The sequence below is a fragment of the Chionomys nivalis genome, chromosome 4 (genome assembly GCF_950005125.1).
Source record: "Chionomys nivalis chromosome 4, mChiNiv1.1, whole genome shotgun sequence".
NCBI lineage: Eukaryota > Metazoa > Chordata > Mammalia > Rodentia > Cricetidae > Chionomys > Chionomys nivalis.
The window spans coordinates 62005944-62023635 of NC_080089.1; the positions used below are offsets into that span (position 1 = coordinate 62005944).

At 48.0% G+C, this 17692-nt stretch overlaps 1 protein-coding gene across 3 annotated transcripts; it reads left to right on the forward strand.

Moving 5' to 3' along the window:
• Positions 1 to 4278: 4278 nt before the first annotated feature.
• Positions 4279 to 16313, forward strand: Calml4 (calmodulin like 4). Of its 3 annotated transcripts, XM_057768328.1 has the most exons (6): positions 4279 to 4352; positions 4437 to 4467; positions 9360 to 9500; positions 12123 to 12311; positions 13763 to 13880; positions 15773 to 16313. In XM_057768328.1, the coding sequence occupies exons 1-6, from the start codon at positions 4350 to 4352 to the stop codon at positions 15777 to 15779; spliced, it is 489 nt and encodes a 162-aa protein (XP_057624311.1). In that variant the 5' UTR covers positions 4279 to 4349; the 3' UTR covers positions 15780 to 16313. The 3 variants fall into 3 exon arrangements, with proteins under 3 accessions (XP_057624311.1, XP_057624312.1, XP_057624313.1); XM_057768329.1 differs by lacking the exon at positions 13763 to 13880; XM_057768330.1 differs by lacking the exon at positions 4437 to 4467.
• Positions 16314 to 17692: the final 1379 nt, after the last annotated feature.

Sequence of the window (17692 nt, forward strand, 5' to 3'; positions counted from 1 at the left end):
ACGATAGATAGGCTGCGTGGGGGCTTGAAGTCAATCTGAGGTGTCTAAAGGGAAAATATAAAGAACTGCAGCAAGAAAAGCCACTGCGTGATGATTTATGTTAAACTGCTGGCTCCACGCACAAGGCACAGGGCGCAAGGCACAGGCCATAGGCTGAACTGCCGGCAGGCAGCCCAGCGGGGGAAGGAGGGGTCTTACCAAACGTTGGGTGCCAGATGAAGGCGCAAGTCATAAACAATCCCACACCAGTTTGGAATTGCGATTAATAGGGTGGTATTTATTTAAACGGGAATAAACTTACAGATCACCGTCCCAGACAACAGCCCTCTGCGCAATTAAGAAGTCTAGTCACCGGAACCGGAGCAGGAAGTAAAGAGAGGGAGGAGGGAAATAGCCGCTTTTTTAAAGGGAAAGAGACCACGCCCCAATGGGCTGGTATCTCAGCGGCTATTGGCTGGAGGAGCAGAAGGACCTCCCGCAACATGTGATGGTTGAGAATAGCACGTGTTCATCTGCCCAGTTCTGAGGGTGAAGTTCTGACAGGGCTGTGTTCTCATAGGCTCTAGAAGATGCTTCTCTGCCTCTTCCAGTCTGTGGGGAGACGCAGGCTATGACGGGTGCCCTAGGCTTTGTGCCCATTAGTCATGGCCCTCCCTGTGTGGTGTCTGAACGTCTCTCCTTGAGTTAGGACCTACCATACTCACTCTTGATGACCTCATCTCAGTTACATCCGCAGACTTGCTTCAGATACAGATGAAGTCCTTTAGGCTCTAGGTGGACATGGATTCCAGGCACACCAGTTAGCCAGGAGAAGCCTGAAGCAAAAAGGCACTTAGGATGGAGGTGGAGGGGTAAAGTCAGAGGGCAGCCTCTTGCTCTTCCGCATTTCACCCAGCAGGTCCATGGGAAGCCTGCCAAGACTCTCTTTCTCGGAGCAGGGGTGGGAGTAGGGTGGGCTAAGGACTGCCCTGTCAGTCCCCAACAGTGTGAATGGCAGGGGCCCTTGGCTAGGAGAGCTTGGCTGAAGAACACAGTTCCATAAGAAAGGGGCAAGAGGATGAGCCTGCTGTCTGTATCTCTTTCAAGGGGGAATTTAGGGAGACAGGGCTAAGGGTCAGGAACTTAGTCTCCTGTAGGACAGGCTGGCTTTGAACTCACTCAGATCCTCCTACCTTTAGCCTCTTCCTGGAGTGACAGGCATGCATACTAGGATTTATGCAGGACTGTGGATCAAACCCAGGGCTTGCACACTAGCAAATGTTCTACCAATCGAACCTTATCCTGAGCCCGCACATAGCCTTTCTAAGGCATTCCTTGTAGACTCTTCTGTGGCCTGAGTGGGTAGGAGGTGCCACTTGCCTGAAGTCCCTTCCACAGGGAGGGGGCTTAGTCTGGAGTGTAAGATGAGGGAAGAGATCCACCAGAAGCTGGTGGTGCCCAAGGAGGTGCCAGCCCCAGCCAAGGAGGACCATGTTTCAAGAATAAAGTGAATACACAGCCCCAAGCAGTACTGGCATGGCTTTCTGTTCCTGTTCACACGAAGAGTCACATATGCAGAGTACGTGTAGCCCAATAGGCACACGCCACGAGCCCACGTGCAGTCAGCCTCGGAGCAGGTGTTTTGAGACAGCTGAAACAGCATGTGAGACATCCTCCCTGTCACCTACAGGTAGAGGGATCTGGGTGTGGCCGCAGATACCTGCCGTGTACTTGGGAGGCAGAGGGGGGGAAAGATAAAGAGTTCCAAGTCATCCTCAACTAGGCAGTGAGTTTGAGGGCAGCCTAGGCCACGAGCTCTGTCTCAAAACAACAAATGGGGGCTGGAGGGATGGCTCAGTGAGCACTTCCTGTTTTCTCAGAGGACCTAGGGTGGCTCACAACTGCCTGGAACTGCAGCTTCAGGAACTCTGACTTCCTTTCCTGGCCTCTGTGGACTCCTGTACTCACATGTACACACAGACATGCAAACATACACATGGTTAAAAGTATATTTTAAAACGTGTCTTTCTGTCTGGTGGCAGCCATCAGGTGAGTCAAGGTGGGTACATCTGAGTACAGACTAAAGCAGTGATTCTCAACTGTGGGTTGTGACCCCTTTGGGGGTCCTGTGACTTTCACAAGGGTCACAGATATCCTGCATATCAGATACTTACATTACAATTCATAACACTAGCAAAATTACAGTTATGAGGCTGCAACAAAAATAAATGTATAGTCGGGTCAGCACAACACGCGGAACTGTGCTCAAAGGTTGCAGTGTTAGGAAGGGTGAGAACCACTGCTCTAGAGGAAGAACAGGTCTGACGCGATGTATTTTCTTCAGGAGTCCGCTGCTAGCTGCATTACCAACTCTCTGTGCTATATGGGATTCCCTGTCCTCGTTGCCATGCCCCCAACCATACAGCAAACGGTACTTTACGAGGCTAAGCAAAATTACATCAGATGCAGAACTTCATTTTCATAGGCGCAAATGCAAACTTTCTTAAAGGCAAGCCTGACTGTCATAGTGCTAAGCAGCTAAAGACTGCCCAGGCTTTAGTCTTGTGGAGAGCTGGAATCCGCTACTGAGTTTTGAGAGTCCTGGATTCTTACTGGGTGGAAGGAGTCACATACAAATTCTTTGAGGTTCTCCTCAATGACCCACTCCATAAAATATCAGAACAAATCCTGACACCCATCGGATCTAGTCAGTCCAGTCCATTAGCACCGGGAGATGTGCGGGCTGCCATCTGCTGGCCATAAGAGTTATGGTTTCCAAACCGGCATCAACGTTCTGACACTCACCAGCTCCGTTACTGATGAATTAAGTAATGTTTGTAAAATTTATGCCAGTAAATGATTTAGCATAGTCACACACACACACACACACACACACACACACCTCAAACAAAAAAGAAGGGAGAGTTGGCAGGTGTCAGGGCATCCTTAGGGGTGCAGGGCTGACCCCAGTACCCATTTACTGTAAACCAAGAAAATGCCTTACCTGTCTTTGAGCCCTTCACAAAGACAGGGTGATTATGGCCTGTGCCCACCTGCCAAAGTCCTGCCTCCTTCCCTTACTCTCTCAAGGCCACTGAGGTGCACCGTCCAGTCTTCCCCCGCCATGCCTTCCCCCATAGCATGGTGTCGGAACTTCAAGATTCTCAAGTCTACAAGTGTGAAGAGGTGAATCATAAAAAACTTGGGAAGGAAAAACGTTCCACATGGAGGTGGTCAGGACCAGAGGGAGGCCCCTGTGTCCCTGTGCCCTCATAGGAGTTAGCAGGAGGCCATGTATCATGTGCCTTCACAGCAGGAGACGCCTCTTCCTCTGGCACTTGTGGCCTTTGGCAGCCCCGGTTAGCTCTGTGTAGTCCACAGCCTGGGTGACCACACACAATAATGAACGACTGGGCAAACCTGGATTTAGTGCCTTGCAGGCAAACCAGCCACCAGGTGTGGATGGGGGATGGAGACTTCCAGACCAGTGTGAGAACCTAGGCATGTCCAGGGCTCAGTGGCAGTTCTGGGAGTCACCCATATTCCTCTGCCTCCCAGGGGAGTGGGAGCAGCATAGAATGCTGAGAATCAGAGCCAGTGCTAATACAGGAAGGGGCGAGGAGAGGAAGGAAGAGATGGAGGAACTCTTCCTGCCTGGGAAAGTCACCCACTGAGAGGTCAAACTCCAAGGCACCTCAGCAACTAGCTAAGGGCTGGAGACCCAGTTCCAGCACCCACCATCCCCAGCTCCCAGGAGGCAGAACTGGCTGTGTACTGGTCATTGGGTCCCAGCAGCCTATAATTATGGCTTAATGTATCTGGTGAGGATATGGCACAGAGGAGAGGGGAGATTTGGATCCCAGCTGAAGACAATGTCCTCAGTGTGTCCCTATCTGCAGTGCACCCCCAAGGCTTTGTATAAGGTGTCCCTGAGCCAGATTCCTTTTGACAGTCTTCTGGAGAAATGCTGTGGGTCATTTCTGGCTCCAACAAGGAGCCCAGCGTAGTTCAGGAGAGAGAAAAGGGTCCTAGACAGGCTCAGACCAGGACAGAGACAGTCGCACCCAGGGACCCCTTTCCTAGGCTCCATGGAGGGGACACTGACATTTGTCCTGTTGCCTTAGAGCCTCAGCCTCCAGTGATACGGACCTCCAGGAGAGTCTGTACTGGTCTCCTCCCGGTCAACCTTCTCAGGATTCTGGGCCAACCGCTGCTCAGAGAAGGCCGGAATCTGACCCTCCTGGCATTGGGCCCAGTTTCCATGGCAGCAGAGGATTTATTTCAGGCCTCCACCCAGCCTGGTGGACTTTGGACTCCAAGTCAGAGGAAAGACGACCAAACGCTGTTCCAGGAGCAAGGGGCACCTGAAGATGGTGAGTGAGGAGGGGCGCTGCAGGGAAGTAAGTGGGGAGGCCCTTATGGGAGTCTCCGCCTGATTGTTCTGTTCTCTGCTGCAGGCCAAGTTCCTTTCCCAGGACCAAATTAATGGTAGGTTGGGTTTGTTCTTTAATTAGTAACTCCCCACAAAATGTGTGTCTCATTAGGCAATTTGCTTCACTGGGTTCTGTTGGTAGGAAGGAAGGCCTGAGGGGTGGAGAGCTGGCCCACCCACAAGCTTGGGACCAGGTGCTGTTTGGGGGTGACCCTGAAGATGGACTTGCTGACTTCCCGGGGCTTGTTTTATGTCAGCGTGACTTTAAAGTTGGGTCATAGAAGAGAGCTTGCTAGTGCTCCTTAGAGCCTGAAAGTGGGTCTGGGTGGAGGCTGGTGATGGTGGGAGAGGGAAAATTAACGTAGTAACTGAGGCCCTAGACAAAGGAGCAGGGCTTTGTAGCCGGTGCCGAAGGGGAACAGAAGCCAAGGCTACACCCTTCGGCAGGGTATTTCTTTATGAGCAAGTGGTAGTCTCTGTAAAACTCGGGGCTTAGCTGATACCTCCCGCCTAATTCAGTGTGAGCACCTTGCTCTTAGGCTTCCTCCTCTGAAGCAGAGGTCTGCTTCCCAAGAACAGAAAGGCAGAATTGGGTTACACAGAACTTGGCCAAGACCTGGCCAGGGGTCTGGTGTTTGAGTATCTGGCAAAAGAGGCCCAGACTGGGACCTTCAGGGAATGACGAGCTTTCCCGAGGGCTGTGCCCCTAAACCTACCACAACAGAAGATGAAAACAGCCCCGATGTCAACTTCTCCTTATTGGTGCTGAAATGGCACTTTGTCAGTGAGAGAAAAACTGCAGGTCCACAAGGCCCAGGAAGCTCTGACGCAAGACAGTGTCCAGTAGGCCACAAGGGTGGCTTCTATTACTCTGGCAAGGATCCAAGAAATGTAAGTGACCAGAGCTTAGTCTAGAAGAGGGGGTGGCAGGGATGTGTCCTAATAGGGTCCATGTGGGTACCTTATAGAATCCTTAACTCCTTGATTTGGGGACAAATCAAGGCCAAGGCCAGAGAGGACAGACAAGGGGATTTTAAAGGGCCGGGCCTAGCCCACTTTTATGAATCTGGCAAGATAACTCAGTATTTAAGAATCTGTACTGCCGGGCGATGGTGGCGCACGCCTTTAATCCCAGCACTCGGGAGGCAGAGGCAGGCGGATCTCTGTGAGTTCAAGACCAGCCTGGTCTACAGAGCTAGTTCCAGGACAGGCTCCAAAGCCACAGAGAAAAACCAAAAAAAAAAAAAAAAAAAAAAGAATCTGTACTGCTCTTGCAGAGGACCCAAGTTTAGTTCCCAGCACATGTATAAGGACTGCTCCCAACCACCTGTAACTCCAGCTCCCAGGGCATCCGACACTTCTGGCCTCCATAGGCACTACACACACACACACACACACACACACACACACACACACTGAAAACTAAAGTCTTTAAGTTGGACCTAAGCTAAAGACCTCCTTCAACCTCAGAAGTTCCTCCACTATGCCAGGATAACAGACTCACTGGTCCTCTCTCCTACGGCTTTTGAAACTACCAGAAAGGAAGAAAGCAAATTCTCTTTGTTTCCCAGGATCTAATACCAAGAAGGTGGCCATTAATGTTTAGTGACTGGAAGCCCAGGTAGGGATGGGCGAGGAACAGGGCCTCTGAAGGCCGCTGCCTGGTCATTCACCTGGGAGCCTCAGTTTTCTCATCTGAGAGGGAGGGACAATGATGCCACCTTATGGGGCGCTGTGGGCTAGGGACAGAGGAGAGAATTAGCATCACATGCTGAGCACTGGGCATGACAAGTATACTTTTTATAAGCTGATATCAATCAGGTTTTATTAAAGGGAAGGTGCCTGCTATGTCCAGTCTGTGTGGAAGCTAAGACAGCTTTGCTGCAGTCAGTAGCATGGAAGCCTTGAAAGATGTTCCAGTGTAGGAGCAGGGGAGGGGTTGTATCTCGGTTGGTAGAGCGCTGCTTAGCATGCATGAGGACCTGGGTTCAATCCCTAACACCACATAAGCTGGATATGATGATGTTTCCCTGTAATCCCAACATTCAGGAGGCAAAGCCAGGAGGATCAGAAGTTCAAGGCTAACCTGGGCTACATGAGACTCAAGAAAGCAAAAGGTTTCAGTTTAGTGAATAGAATTCATACCATGGTGAGAAACAGTTCACTGGAGGGCCACTTACTCGATTTACTGGAAGTATAATCTCAATTTACTGGGAAAAGAATTGCATTATTTCGTTAAATCGAAGCTGTGGGTTAACTATGAATACAAGAGTGGGCAAAATTCACTTGTAATGTTGAGTTGGCTAGACAGAATTTATTCTATTTATTTGGTTAGTTGTTGTTTTTTGAGACAGGGTTTAGCTGTCCTGGAACTTGCTCTATACACCAGGCTGGCTTCAAATCAGAGATCCGTCTGATTCTGCCTCCCAAATGCTGGGATTAAAGGCGTGGGCCACCATCTCCAGGCTACACAGAATTTATAGTGGCGAGCACTGCATATTTTACTATGTGCGAATTGTGCACGCACATCCTCAGTGCCTGTGCGGTGCATGGTGAACGTATGAATGCGTTGGCACAGTTGTTACCCATTTTCCCACATGAGCCTTCGGTACAACGGGAGGAGGCCTGGAGAAGGTGTATTTCCTATTTGTACGATTTGCATTTCTAAGGATTTTTAACGCAATGCAATTACCTCAATGTATTCTTTACTTCAGCAAGTGTCCTTTCTCTGTGCCAGGCCTGCCCCAGGTGTTAAAAATTCAGCAGTGAGCAGGAAGATGACCCTCTCCCCATTCTTGGAGTCACAATCGAGGAGAGTGGACGACAGAATGGAAAGCAGCAAAGGAGGGGTGGCTAGACTAAGAGGATAGAAATGTGGGGGGGAGGGGACTGACGAGCAGGGTCCTCAGGGGAGCCAGGGCCTGCCTGCGGGTCTAGGTGTCTTCTTATCTTTTCCCAGCACAGTGAGATAAGACTGCAGGTATCTAGGACCCATTAAGCCTTGTGATGCAATACAGGGTCCAGCCGGCTCCAGAAGTGCCTTCTGGCTACCCAGGCAGGGATCCCAGAGATGTAAAGGACCAGGGTTTTGTCTAGAAGAGGGGTGGTGGGGTGGGGAGCAGGAGGGATGGCTCAGTGGTTAAGAGCATCTGAGTTAGTTAGATTCCCGGCATCTACACTGGTGGCTCACAGCCACCTGTAATTTCAGCTCCAGGAATTTGGCTGTGCAGGTTTGAAGAGATGGACTGGGTCTGGCGAGATGGCACAGTGGATAAAGGCACTTACCACTAAGCCTGACAATCAGTTCCATCTGTTCATCCCACTCCCACAAGGTGAAAGAGAACCAGCTCCCTCAAAAGATACCTCTGACCCCAAAACACAGACACCAACAAACGAACTAAATAAATAAATAAAATGTACTAACACAGTTAAGAAATGAAAGCCTGGCCGGGCGCATGCCTTTAATCCCAGCACTCGGGAGGCAGAGGCAGGCGGATCTCTGTGAGTTCGAGGCCAGCCTGGTCTACAAGAGCTAGTTCCAGGACAGGAACCAAAAGCTACAGAGAAACCCTGTCTCGAAAAAAAAAAAAAAAAAAAAAAATGAAAGCCTGGAAAAGAATATGCCCCAGTTATCAACTGGGGGAATGCAGTGTGCCTGTCTGGACGGCTAGCAAATCCTGGGTCCCTCTCTCAGGCTTCAGCGGCCTTCTTTGGGAAATGGAAGAGATTAGGGCAGCTCACCCTAGAGAGTCTCCATCAGCAAAGCTAGGATCTTTCCCAGGCTCAGGTGGCTTGGTTTTGCCTCCAGGGGCTGCTGGGAAGAGGCAGGACAGTTCTGCCAGCGGTGAATCTGCGGTGGGCAGAGGCGGCTCCTGCACAGGGAAGGAAGGACTGCAGGCCGAGCTGAGGCCGGCACTGCTGATGCTCTGTGCATGCAGGCTTCTGGGCAGTTCCAGGTAGGGACCAGGACCTGCCAGAGGAGAGCCTGAGGGCTGCTCATGTGATGTGAGAGTGCACGTGCAGCCCTGGAGAGAGTTTTTGAGTGGCATCTTAAGGAACAGAGAAGGAAAGGAGGGGGCTTCCTGGCCAGATAAACCACAGGATACCCCATGACATCTGGATTTCAGATAAATACTCTTTTTGAGTCTAGTACAGCCCATGTAGAATTTGATATGTGCTTGGTATGTGCTTACACTAAAAATGAATTCAGTGGGGGCTAAAGAGCCAGTCCTTTCAGAGGGCCTGAGTCAGGTTCCCAGCACCTATGTGGAGGGGTTTATAATCACCTGTAACTCCAGCTCTAGGGCATCCAACCTGGCCTCTTTGGCACCTACACACGTGTGGCATTCACTACTAGAGTCACACATACAAATCAATAAAAACCATGCATCTTCAACAATTTGTCTTTCTTAGAATTATATTTAACTCGGTAGTTTTAATAGTTTTATTACATTTATTTATGTACTGTGTGTGAGTGTACATGTACTGTGGATGTCAGAAGCCAACCGGCATGAGTTGCTCCTCTCCTTATACCACGAGGGTTCTGGGGATCAAATTCAGGTCATAAGGTTTGGCAGCAGCAAATACCTTTACCAGTCGGGCCACCTTTGTTGCTGGCCTTTTGTTTTGCTTTTGAGATAGTGTCTTATACAGTCTAGACTAACGTCTAACTACTACATAGTAGAGGGGAACCCTGAACTCTTGAGTCTCGTGCCCTCACCTCCCAAGTGCTGGGATTACAAGCATCTGCCATCACACTGTGTTTTTATGGGGTTCTAGAAATCAGGTGGGGCAACAGAAAGGGAAGAGAACAGGGAGGAAGGGGGAGCTCAATGTTATGGTGCCTACACAACATGTGCAGTGGGGAGGCGCAAAGGAGAAGGGAGCGAAAGAGAGGATGGGTGATGGAGTGACCATCTGCCACTACTTCCTTCCCCGCTCTGTACAGAGTACAAAGAATGCTTCTCCCTGTATGACAAGCAGCAGAGAGGGAAGATTAAGGCCACAGATCTTCTGGTGTCCATGAGATGCCTGGGGGCCAGCCCCACGCCTGGGGAAGTACAGCGGCACCTGCAGACTCATGGGATAGGTGAGTGGGCTTTTTTGGGGTGGGGTGTTGGTTTTTGAGACATGGTTTCTCTGTGTAACAGTCCTGGCTGTCCTAAAGCTCACTTTTATAGGCCAGGGTGTCTTTGAACTCAGAGATCCTCCTGTCTCCGCCTCCCAAGTGCGGGGATTAAAGGTGTGCATCACCTCTACCAGGATCCAGGTGGGCTTGTGAAGGGCCCAGCTGGAAGAAGCAGATGGTAGTGGTGGAGAAAGCTCAGAAGCCTGAAGTGCTGGTGGTAGCGTGCCTCACCAGGACTGGACTGTAGAGGCAGCTGGCCATGTATAGTGTTCCATTCCACAGGGTCTGTCACAACCCCTAGGAAAGCACACTAACACTGGTCTCAGTGTTTTTTCCCCTTTGCTTTCATTTTGAGATAGGGTCTCATGAAGCCCAGGCTGGTCTTGAACTCACCTTGTGTTAGCCCAGGGTGATTCTCCTGCCTCCACCTCCTGAATGCTGGGCTTACAGATGTGTGCTACCACAGCCGGCTCCTATATTTATGGGGAAATAGTCTTTTGCAGAGGGTTTGGCTTATGCTTAGTGAAAACATCCCATCTGTTTAAGTCTCCATGTCATTATTGGGTAGCTGGTGGTCCCACAAAAGAAAGAATGATTACATTTGAGAATGCCTGCTATATTTGATGCCCAATCCTAATAGTACTCCCTCGTCAGGACCGCCAGCCCACAAATAACAACATGGAGACTTATTATTGTTTTTTAAATTTAACTTTTTTATTTTGAGTATTGGTGTGCAGGTGTCAGATCCCCTGGACTGGAGTTACAGACAGTAGTGAGCTGCCATGTGGGTGCTGGGAATCAAACCTGGATTATCTGGAAGAACTGGCAGTGCTCTTAACCTCTGAGCCATCGCTCCAGCCCCAGCTCTTATAATTTAATTGTTTCTATTAATCTATGTTCTGTCACATGGTATCACCTCTCTTTCATCTTACATACACCTCCTGTTTCCTCCCTGTGTTTTGCTGGCAACTCTATCTTTCTTCCTCCCAGAGTTTGCTTTTCTTTCTGGAAGTCCCACTTATACCTCCTGCCTAGATACAGGCTATTCAGCACCCCCCCCCTTTTTTTTTTTTTTTTACCAATCATAGCAATACATCTTATTCCACATACAAATATCCCACATTTCCCCCTTTTTGTCTAAATAAATAGGAAAGATTTTAACTTTAATACAGTAAATATAATGAGAATAATTATCAGGAAAAATTGCACTTACAATGTCCAGGCCATCTGTATTTGGAATTTTGGAGAAAATACTCTACTGTCTATTCTATCTTGATGAGTCCCAAGTCTTATACCTAAACCACTTTCTATCATAACTTGTATTATCATACTAAAAATATTTTAAGTCTTAAAACAATTTCTTAAACAACTTAAGTTTTTATGTATCTTAACTTGATAATTATTTTTTAAAGATTTATTTACTTATTTATTCTGCCTGCATGCTTGCACATCACACCAGAAGAGGGCACCAGATCTCATTATAGATGGTTATGAGCTACCATGTGGTTGTTGGGAATTGAACTCATGACCTCTGTAAGAGTAGCCAGTGCTCTTAACCTCTGAGCCATCTCCCCAGCCCGATAATGTTCTTATTGTATATAATTTTCTGTTAGAGTTAAAACCTTCCCTTTTTATTTAGACAAAAAGGGGGAAATGTTGTGGGTATTTGTACACTGTGTGAAGATATATTGCTGTGATTGATGTAATAAAAAGCTGAATGGCCAATAGGTAGGCAGGAAGTAAGCTGGGACTTCTACGCAGAGAGAGAGAGAGAAGTCAGAGGGATGACCCAAGGTACATGGAAGATGCCTACAGAACCCAGAAGAAGTTGGACATATGGGACAGAGGAAAGAGCCACATGATAGAATGCAGATTTTAGAAAGATGTTAATTGAATTATGTGTTAGAAAAAAACCAAAGCTAAGGCTGAGCTTCAAAATCAATAAGTCTCCATGTTGTTATTTGCAGGCTGGTGGTCCCAATGAGTAAGTACTATTATGCAGCTCCATTTGGTTCTATGTCATGATGCAACACTCTGGGTTTCTGCTGTCACTCTAGCAAGATTGGGGGAGGGATTAATAAACATAGTGTCTTAGGCTTTTTTTTTTCTTTTTCCATTGCTATAAAATACTTTGCCCAAAACAACTTAAAAATGGGTTTATTTTAGCTCACATATCAAGGTAAAGTCCATCAGGGCTTGAAGCACATGATCACATAGTAAGAAGGCAGCAATGATTGTGTGTAAGCTAGGACTCAGCCCACTTCTCCTCTGATATAGCTAGGGATCCCCTACTCTAGCTTCTCATCAACTGACATAATTAGAATGATCCCCCACAGATATGCCCATAAGCCTTTCTCATCAAAGTTCTAGATTCTGTCAAGTCAACAGTTAACACTATCCCACATTGTTACTGAAGACTGTTGGGAGGATGAAATGGAGACTTTCCATCCTCTGAGTGTGGGTCAGAAGGACAGCTTTGTCCCCTTACCATGACCAGTTTTGGGGTTGGCTGTGACAGTCAGGTAGGTCAATGGGCTTCCCCAAGAGCAGTTTCCTCCAGCTCACTGGTGTTGGGTTTCGTAGACAAGCACGGAGAGTTGGATTTCTCCACCTTCTTGACCATTATGCACACGCAAATCAAACAAGAGGACCCAAAGAAAGAAATCCTTCTTGCCATGCTGATGGCTGACAAGGAGAAGAAAGGTTACATCATGGCATCTGAATTGCGATCAAAACTCATGAAACTGGGAGAGAAGCTCACTCACAAAGAAGGTAACAGTCTGGCTGACTTGACTTGGAACCACCTCGGGAGGGTTAGGGAACTGTGGGGAGGGCAATGTTGTGTACATCATCCAAGGCTGTGCAGATGGCCAAATGATGAATGGCCCAGGAGCTCTCTAAGTATGAGTAATGCTGGCTAAGAGCTGGACTGGGGCTCAAGGCAGAACCAGAGTGGACAGGCAGAAATGGGCCAGGGTAGAATGTTAGCCCAGAGACAACCCAGTTGGGATCCTAGGAATAGCGGTGGCTGTTTTCATGTGATCAGCTGGGGCATCTGCTGGGACTCACCTTGCCAAAGCTCTCATTGAGGGTCTTGATGTGGCCCAGGATGGTTAGACATGCAGCTCAACACAAAATCCTGTGCTTACTTTAAACATCTTAAGTTTTTATTTTTAAAGACCTTTATTTATTGTGTGGTTATCAAACATTGACGTTTGTAAGTGATAATGCATCGAAATGTCAAAAGGCCACGACATGGGCTGGAAAGATGGCTCCATGGGTAGTCTGTCCCACAAGTTTGGATCCTGGGAACCTGGGTAAAAAAGCTGGAAAGGTGTGTAGCTGCCTGTAATTCCAGCACTCACACAGGAGGCAGAGCAGGATGGCAGGACAAGCTGGCCTCCTAGACTAGGCTGAACTGTGGGCTCCAGGCTCAGAGAGACTCTGCCTCAAGAAAAGGTGGAAGGCCACAGAGGGGATAACAGATGTCAACCTCAGGCTTCCACACGTGCTGGTGCACCTGCACACACGTGCCTACATACACACGAACAGGCATACACATGTACACACAAGCCACACACTAAGAGCTATGACATAGGACAACACACGTGGTCCTTCAATTGACAGAAAGGATCTTGAGTGGCTCTTGAGTAGAGCTAAGGCAGAATGCAGGATCCAGGAGCCCCTCATTTCAGGGTCATCCTCTCACACAGCTGGCTCTGATATGGCCACTGATGGTGTTTCCAAATGGAGAGACCATTGTGCCCCTTTCCCCAAGCAGCCCTAGGAGCTGGGAGTATGGGAGCTTTTCAGGGAAAAACCAGCTAGAGAAACCTGCCTTGGCCACAGATCATGAGGTGGCCTTGCCTATTACATTTCTTGCAGCAGAGCAGGATGAGTGCCTGGGAATTCTGAGAAAGCTCTAGGTACATGCTTGGGCTATTTTCAGTGTCTTTCCAGCCTGCCAGCACTCTAGTGAGGACACAACTGTGGACCACGGTCTGCCCCTAGTCTGCATCATTGATCTCCAAAGTGAGGCTTTTCAGGATGGCTGGCCAGCTTGAGGGCTTAACTTAGCTAATGGGTTGAAAAGGCCCCGATGCCCCTAACTTCTGGTCAGACTATAACTAACCAGGCAGAATTTTCAGGCTATGATTTGAATTGAGTTTGAATCCAGGCCTTCCTTCAGGAGCCCTGGAATGTGTTTCTTCCCCTTGCTGCAGATGAGGCTGTGACAGATATCCCTGGGGTCCTCCAAGAACTAGAATTCTATGGAGCAGCCTTCTCAGATTTTATCTGCACTCAGGAAGGTCCTGAGCCTTTAAAAATGGTGCCTGGCAGGTAGGTATTTCTCCCAATTTCTCCCAGATGGCAGCTTTTACTGCAACTGTTTTTTACGTGAAGAGGGAAAACTGGCCTGCCCTTATCTCAGACTCCCACAAAACTGCTGGTGGAGTGTCCGCCGAGGTGACAGTCAGGTCCTTAGACTTCCCTCACACATTAGCATGCACAACACTCTGGGAAGGAGCTGATGGAGACTCATTCCCCCTCTGGCTGCAGTAGAACAGAAGATACCACAAGTAATAACTATTTCTCCTGTGGATTTGGAAGAAATGCTCTGTTCTATTCAAAAGCATCGTTGATATCAGTAGCACCTTCACCAGCTATCACCCAGCCGTGCAGTGCTGCCCCCTTCTGGTCTGTCACTGATGCTGGAGCTGATTCTTGGCCCATCCTCTGCAGCTGGCAACCAACTGGTTGGAGGTTAGAAGCTTTTCCATGAAATAAGATGCATCTGTCTCCTCAGGCTCAGAGCACCTATGGGTTTAAAAAGAGAACTACATTCTATCTATCATCTACCTACGTATGTATGTATGTATGTATGTATGTATGTATGTATGTATGTGACAGGATCTCACTATAAAGATCAGGCTAGCCTTAAACTCAGAGATCACCCGCCTCTACGTGCAGAGTTTTGTGATTAAAGGTGCACACCATGATTTCTGGCTAAATTAGTATCTTTTTAAAAAGCAATGCTGCTTTCAGACAGATCTTATTTGGCAGCCATCGTGGCACAGGCCTTTAATCCGAGCACTTGAGGCAGAGGCAGGCTGATCTCTGTTGAGTTCCAGCCTGCGAGCCTAGTCTACATAGTAAGTTCTAGGCGTTATACCCTCTCAAAACAAACAAAAAACCTGGCAGAATTTCAGAGAATCCATGTGGACATGGGTTAAATCAAATGAAAGGAAAAAATATTTTGTGTATGTAGCACTGTGAGGGTATGCTGTATATAGAGGTACCTGAGGTGGGTAGAAGAGGGCATCAGATCCTCGGGAACTGGAGTTACAGACAGTTGTGAGCCACCTACATGTCTACTGGGAATGGGATTAGGGTCCTCTCAAGAGCAGTATTGTGTTCTCAACTGCTGAGCCATCTTCCCAGGCCCTGAACAGTGCAGTTCGATGTTCTGAACTTCAGATGTATTTGGATTTTTGTGCATGTACATTGACAAGACGCATCTTTCAAATTAATGCTAGAGATCCAACTCAACCCCAAGGTGCACGTAACCCATGTGCTCTTGTCACCCACCCTTTATAGTGAGGTGATGGTAACAGAGCATGTGTCACTCAGTATTCTATTGGCAGGTGAGCAGTGAGGGGGGAGGTGGGTTGGTCTGGAGGAGAGGCAGGAACGAGCCCAGATCAGTGTGACTGTGTCTGGAGCTGTGGATGACGCCCATGTGACTGGAAGGTTGCAAGAGTGGGCTGTAAGGTAAAACACCCACACTAAAGGTTTCCTGAAAGACAGACACAGCGGTTAAATGTTTATTTAAAAGTGTTCTGTGCTGGCTGCCAAGCCTGTTAACCTGAGTTTGATCTCTGGAACCCACATGGTAGGAGAGAGTGGACTCCCACAAGCTGCCTTCTGACCTCCACACATGTGGCATGAACAATAACCATCCCCCCAATAAATAAACAGATGTTAAGAAATTTTACAATCAAGTACAAGGCAGCTTCAGTGATTGATTCATCAGTATACTTTGCTCATGTGCTGGTCCCGCAGAAAGCGGGAAAGTTGAACTGGTGGTCTCTGGGGCCTTGGAAGCAGGTTATCCTTCTGTTTTGGTTTGCATCCTAGTTCATGGGAAGAGTCCATCAGATTCTCAGGGAGGACTTTTGGGAACCCCTAACCTCAGCAAATCCAAATTGAAACATTAATGTGATTTATTGCAGTGGATGATCTTTTCAAGGAAGCGGGCATCGAACCAAATGGCCAAGTGAAATATGACACATTTATCCAGCGGATCACCCTTCCTGTGCAAGACTACTGAGAGAGCTGAGGTCCAGGGAGAAGAGGATGAGAGCTCCGGGGCCTGAACACCTAGACTATTTTTTAAAGGGGAAATCTAGAGATGGCAAACATGGCAGTAAGACCACGTTGCAGGGGATTAGTACCAATAAATGAGGTAGCCATGGTATTCCTGTAATAAGTCTGTATTGATTTTAGTACTAACATTAGTCTAGCCCTCTGCAGCATGGAAAGGCCTATGATTTGTAGTCAGGTTTGTGTGCCAATGCGGGTTCTGCAATTTCATTTCCCTCACCTTGGGTAGACCATTGTGCTTCTCAAAGTCTTTGGATCTCACAAGGATGATTATGATTTGAAAATGGTTGGCGACTTGGGAGCATGTGGAATTGGTGTTTCCTTGGTAGTGTTTATTCCAAAAAGCAAAACAAACAAACCAGTCTTCTAGAAGACCAGTCTACTTTTGGGTACAAGAACCACCTTTGGCATTTCCAAGAGAAGGCTAGAGTTGGCTGGGAACAAGCAATAAGCAGAGTGCCTGTACACGCATGCACATATAGAGAGCAACGAGCACAGACACACACAGAGAACCACAAGCAATGTGCACACAGATGCAGAGCAACAAGCATAAGGCATGTACACACAGACACAGCGATGAGCACAAGGCATGCACACACAGACACAGCAACGAGCACAGAGCATGCGCACACACAGACACACCATTCCTTACAGCTCTACAAGCCCATCGATAAATCCTCATTTCATTTCACCAGGCACACAAAGTGCAGGATGCTCTTTCATAAACAGGGATAAAGTGGAAACATACACTAGAGTGAGTGTTAAGTGTGGGATCAGCTGAGTAGTGGCAGGTGATCCAACTTTATATTCCACACCAAAGGAAGTGGGGGGGGGGGGGCTGGCCCCTTCAGAGGCCTTGCAGAGTTAAGCAACATCTCTGATGTTCCTGGAAACATTTGCTGAAGCTGTGCCCTGGGCTATTGTTAGGTTGCAGGAACCAGGATGGTTTACTCAAGTGACCTAGGGTAACCACAACTTTAAGTCATTTTTTTTGAACTACCAGGATAAGGGGATATACCAGATCATGTCCCGATCTGAGAGGCCTTGAAATCAGAGTGGGAACCAGTGCTTCACCTAGAGGTCCTCTTGTGACATACCAACATAGGTGGAGCGTAGGACTCTGAACATGGAGAGCTTCAATCCTTTGTGTTAGGACTGGTTGTGGCTTTTTTCTTTAGTGAAAACAAAAAGACATATCAAGACATAGGTGCCTCCTGGGAAGTTTGACCAGACACATATTTTACTAAAGACTAGGCTCTGGGAATACTCCAGAGGACCAAACAGTTGTCAGTCTTGATTCAGCTACCTCACAGATGCTGTATGGCTCAAACCAAACAGAAGACTTGAGAAAGGAAGGCCTCATTTTCCTCAAAGTAGACACTATGTGTTCCCTGAGCAGCTTGAATATAGGCAACCTGGCAGATTTCTTTAATACAAAAAATATGCTAGATAATAGTGGCACACGCCTTCAAAGAGGATTTTGGTCTGTGGTCAACATGATATACAAAGCAAAAGTCTATCTGGGAAACACAAAGAAAAAAAAAAAAGAGTTTCTGGGCTGTTCAAGGTGCCTGGAAAGAAGCCAGAGCAAGTCAGAGCAACACATACTAAAAGTCTTCATGACTCCCATGGCAAGTCTTCCTGGGGGAGGCTGGACTTCCAAAGAGAAGACCTATTTCTCTACCAGATGGGAAGGTTCCAGACCCAACACCTGACTCCAGCCATAGATTCAGAAGCACATCTGCTTGCCAGTCTAGAATACCGAAGAC

Bases quoted from the DNA above. Each gene is read 5' to 3' on its own strand.
- Calml4 (XM_057768328.1), top strand. The intron at 9,501-12,122 runs GTGAGTGGGCTT...TGGGTTTCGTAG, and splicing joins CCTGCAGACTCATGGGATAG to ACAAGCACGGAGAGTTGGAT. The intron at 12,312-13,762 runs GTAACAGTCTGG...CCCTTGCTGCAG, and splicing joins GAAGCTCACTCACAAAGAAG to ATGAGGCTGTGACAGATATC.